At 42.2% G+C, this 4,790-nt stretch overlaps 1 protein-coding gene across 1 annotated transcript; it reads right to left on the minus strand.

Moving 5' to 3' along the window:
* Nucleotides 1-375: 375 nt before the first annotated feature.
* Nucleotides 376-2,049, minus strand: LOC135477140 (uncharacterized). The gene is made up of 2 exons (XM_064757295.1): nucleotides 1,977-2,049; nucleotides 376-947 (listed from the first exon to the last, which is right to left on the minus strand). The coding sequence occupies exons 1-2, from the start codon at nucleotides 2,047-2,049 to the stop codon at nucleotides 376-378; spliced, it is 645 nt and encodes a 214-aa protein (XP_064613365.1).
* Between the last annotated feature and the right edge of the window lie 2,741 nt (nucleotides 2,050-4,790).

Below are 4,790 nucleotides of genomic sequence, written 5' to 3' on the forward strand. Positions count from 1 at the left end.
CAGCCAGGGATTAAAAACACGAAACGGTACGATTGCCTAAATGGGTAAGACGGGGACACGAAAGCACGTAGGTATTACAGGAGACCATTTTTGAGATCTTTACAATATAGTAAGTGCCCAAGTTTCACATTAGTAAAAAAAACACATAAGCCGTAACAGCTTTCTGGCTTATTCTTATTTATGTGGTTCTCGTGGTGGGTATGTTGATTCCCAGGTCGTCGTCACTGGCCTTAAAACCCCGCGGTCCACCCCTGGGGCTGCTTTGGTTCAGCACGCAGTACGACGGTCAGGCGATACCGTAACATCCATCACCGTCTATAGCGATATAAAACTGTTGAATTTTGTTTGATATACTACATATATGTCCACCATGGTTTAGACGGTTGCAGAGAACGGCTGTCCTGGAACTACGAAGACTGAAGGCTGACCAGGGTTTGGAACAGGATTCCCTGGCCCAGTGGCAGCTGGGGTTCCTTGAGGGGCTGTATCAGCCGGTGGGACAGGAGCTGATGGATTAACTGGAGCTGGATTAGCCGGGGGGGTGTCGATGACAGGAGTGCGGGCCTGTTGGGCGCCTCCTGAGGGCGGCATTGCTGCTCCAGCGGGCGTTTGTTGTGCTTGCATCGACGCCAAGAAGGCCTCCAGCATCATCCTGAACTCCATGGATAAGCCCCCCGGTGGTAGTCGGCCGGCAGTTTGAAGCGGCGTTTGAACGGCAGCTTGGTTGGGATAAGTTACGCCACCATCTCCGAACTCGGAAGGCTCGCCAAAATCCTCCAGAGGGTTGGGGGTTGCGCTTGCTTGGTTGCGCATCAGTGCTCTCATAGCGATTGCCTGAGCCCCTAAGGGTAAGTTTGGCATGGTTTGGAGTGTAACCCCCCTGTCTCCCAATTCGGCGGGCTCCATGGGGTCCTCGTTACTCAGTGGAGGAATGAGGGGCCCAACCTCTGTGAAGGCAAAAAACAAAACATTATATTCTGACATTTATTTAACTGACTGATGCTTTACGCCATATTTATGCGACGTTCCACTTATGACGGCCACCTCCATTGGTTGCGGGAAACCGGGCAGACCTTCCCAAGTTGTACCAGAGAGGAAACCAGCATGAGCTGAACTTGCCTACAGGACTACTCACCTGTACGTCTGGCTACATGTACATGTGAATGGCACCAACCCAATCAAGGTTTACTTATAAATACTCTAGTCATTTTTATGTTTTTCAAGTACGCCAGGAAGTAAAAAGAATATTGTTCAATCATTTTCCTTAACAAATGAATAAACCACAATCCCGTGTTAAACGCCACGTGCAAATGCAACCTAATCACATCGCATAATAAGTCAAAGAATAAAATGATTTTACTTTGTCTGTGATTCATAAAATGAGAAACAACCTAAACCCACTATATATTTCTATGGAACGTCTAATCTTGAAAGGTACGCATACATTGATATGGACGAGCTGACAAATTTTCCCCACAACCATGAAGGTCGTAACAGAGATGAGGTATTTGAGGGTTATGAATACAGTTCACGCGCAATCCCTTAGGCAAATCGCTGTGATATTTGATATTAAAATATTTTCTTTCATTCCTCTTTTTTCACCTATGATCACTTACATATAAAATTTAATTAAATTATTTATTTATTAAATATGTTTTGTTTCATTCCTCTGTGTTTTCAGCCTATGGATCACTTACGCCAGCATTATGGTGGAAAGAAACCAACTACCACCCATAGGAGGGTGGCAGACCTTTACCTGTTTGACTGGATTGGAGGCAAACATGAGTTGCACTAGAACTTACAGCAACTGCATCATAATCTATTCATCTTTTGATCGTGAAACATGTGAAATAATGGTAATTCGGGTTGCTGTACTCAACGCCAGATTCATACAAGCGCTAGGCGGTACACAATGCCCTTTTAGGGAACATTTTTAGTACCGGTAGTGATATGTAGTAATACTGGAAAGAACTTACGTCTTTTGACGACAGAAGCAGCTTGGACGTAGGTGACAGTGATCAGTAGAGCGCAAATCAGTTTCGACGACATGGCTGGAAATGAAAGGGAAAATGTATTAAGGATAATCTGGTGTATTATGAAACCAGTGTTAAACATCCTTCGCGGTTACAGGTGGTAACAACATGGCGGTCATCGTGATATCTGCAATATATACGGAGCCTCAAGCTTTTATACCTTATGTGAGATAGCGCCTTTGCAATATCAGACTATTTGAACTACCTTAGCATTAGGTACGCATGATTTGTTTTAATTAGCATAAGTAGACTGTTATTAAATGCATTAAACATTTTCCTACATGCGTCTTCTTCGTCAGTATATAACACTCGTATTGTCGTGAGCTCACACCTTAGGAGTTTAATGAGACGTTCTTAAAGCCTGATATTTCCAGCGAGTTCATGCTTGCAAGTCATCCGTTCTTTGCTGAGCTGTCAAGCACATCGCGCACATGCCAGTAATTAGATATGCTGTTCACAAAATCAAGCTGGACACCACCACAGAGTGCGGCAAAAACTTGAAGTTCCAAGAACATTCACGCGATTATTCATGGAAATAAATGGTGCTCTAATAATTAAAACTTGGTATGGAATTAAAACCAAATAATAGCACTATGGTAGGTACGGCATCATGCGTTGAGGTTACCTAACATCCTGCTCCAGAATGTAGAACATGAGCTTACCTGTAGATAGAATATGGTCCCCGTTCAAATTTGATCCCTAGTGGTTAGTGTATCGTTGTTGCCAGGACTGACTAAAGTTTGCTAGGAGACTCTTATATATACTGACCAGATACCATAATGCTGGCCAAAAATAATGTTCTAAAACAATGTTAGGTAGTCACGTTTGGGTCAGAGAGGACACCCCCACTCCTTGATTCACGGCAATTATCCCGAATTAGAAACGCGCAGCCCTCAGTCGTATAACGTCCCACTCCAAGCCTTGGTCTAATGAATGACAAACATGATTGGTTTTTAGGCGAATTAGGTAAAAGTACAGCAATTAATGGGAAAAAAGAATAGCCTGTCCTTAAAAATATGCATTTTGTTTTCGCTCGAGTGGATATGTGGAGAAACGGTTATTTTGATTGCTATACGACAAATTAGTCATTGAACATTTGTTTGAACTAAAAATAAGTAGAACGGAAAGTCGTGGAAGTGAATATCTGTCGAACTGTATTGAGCGTTCTTTGACTTGTATTTTACATCTGATATGGTCTATGGTGTTATGTAACGCTTTCAGTATGAATGGTATTAATGTTATTTGATTTGCGTTTTACTACGTACTCAAGAATATATCACTTGTACGACGGCGGCCGGCATTGTGGTGCGTGTCAGACCCCGGGGGAACCCACGAATATCCACAAGTTGCTGACAGACCTTCCCACGTATGGCCAAAAAGGAAGCCAGGAAGAGCTGGATTTGAACTCACAGTGACCACATCGCTAAGAGACGCTGGGTCATTACGCCGCACTAGCGTGCTAATTCCCTCACCCTTTAAAGTCTTACTCCTCCTTAGCATGAATGAAGTCGATCGTATGCGGAAGGGTACATTGCATCCATTGTCTCATGGACCGTAGCCGGAGATTGTGATTATATAGTAACCACTATTACAACGAACCAGACATTAAATTGTCAAGTTGGCGGCAGGTGTCTTCAAGACTCGTAAAAGGTCTTAACGTCAACATGCCTTTCCTTTATTTGCCTATTCGATGTCAGTTTTATGCGTACATTGCATTGTGTAATGACCCGAGGAAACCACCGACCTTTAGCAAATTACAAAAGAAATTTTCTACGGCTTGTAACACCTATGTTAAGATATAAACAACTACCTCACAGTGAAATAAATGTATTCGACATGTCCTCAGTCAGACGTACATATATATGCTTGACTCTCGATATATACCATTACGTGGATATAAATATACACAAAACCTAATTTCAAATGTCCTTTTCTCCTTAAGAAACAATCGTCGAAGTAGTGGAGACAACATTTGCGTAAAACTTTTTAAAGTCTTATGCATTTTTTGCATCATTTTATCAAATGTTTTCACCTTTAATTAAGCCTCTGAGCCAGGTAGGCCCCCTAGCTCTTTAATACGGGTGTACGTAAAAACGTAGTACAAAGAACGACAATATCGGGCTTAAGTTGCCTCCATATGTCAGAGAATGACGATTGTGGTGTAATCAATGTATAGGCACACGGATATGGTCAACCTGAACGTGTCACACATGGCTAGCTTCATGAGACGCAGGACTGACACAAAATTAGAGTTCACGGTCAGTTGCACACAGCTGTTCATTCAGAAATATGGAAATCACGTCAGCCAATCTACAACACTAACAAAAGCGCTCACCGTGAAGCTTTGTTATAATATGTGCAGGTTTTAAAAATAAGCGATTCATCACTCAAAACTCCGCTCATCATATCAGTCATTACATAAGTCAAAATTTCAATCAAACCATACACATCTTTCCTGATCTCATTTGATACTTATTTAACGCTTCATTCAAGAGTTTATCACGTTGTATACAATGCCGATCATGCGAGTGGGAAGCTTGAGCTCACGAGATCGACAACCAGACTTTGGCAAATTACTGACGAACTTTCCCACGTGATTTCATTGCGTTACTATACTTATTATCGCAAGGAAACAATACACGTTAGAAAACCTATAAAATTCAGTGACTCAATTCATTAACTGTCTCTGCTACGATAGGTTGGGTTGATAATCCAACTGATTCAATATGTGCAAGTGTTAGATCATCTGTCACCTGG

Source organism: Liolophura sinensis, chromosome 10, assembly GCF_032854445.1.
Source record: "Liolophura sinensis isolate JHLJ2023 chromosome 10, CUHK_Ljap_v2, whole genome shotgun sequence".
Taxonomy (NCBI): Eukaryota; Metazoa; Mollusca; class Polyplacophora; order Chitonida; family Chitonidae; genus Liolophura; species Liolophura sinensis.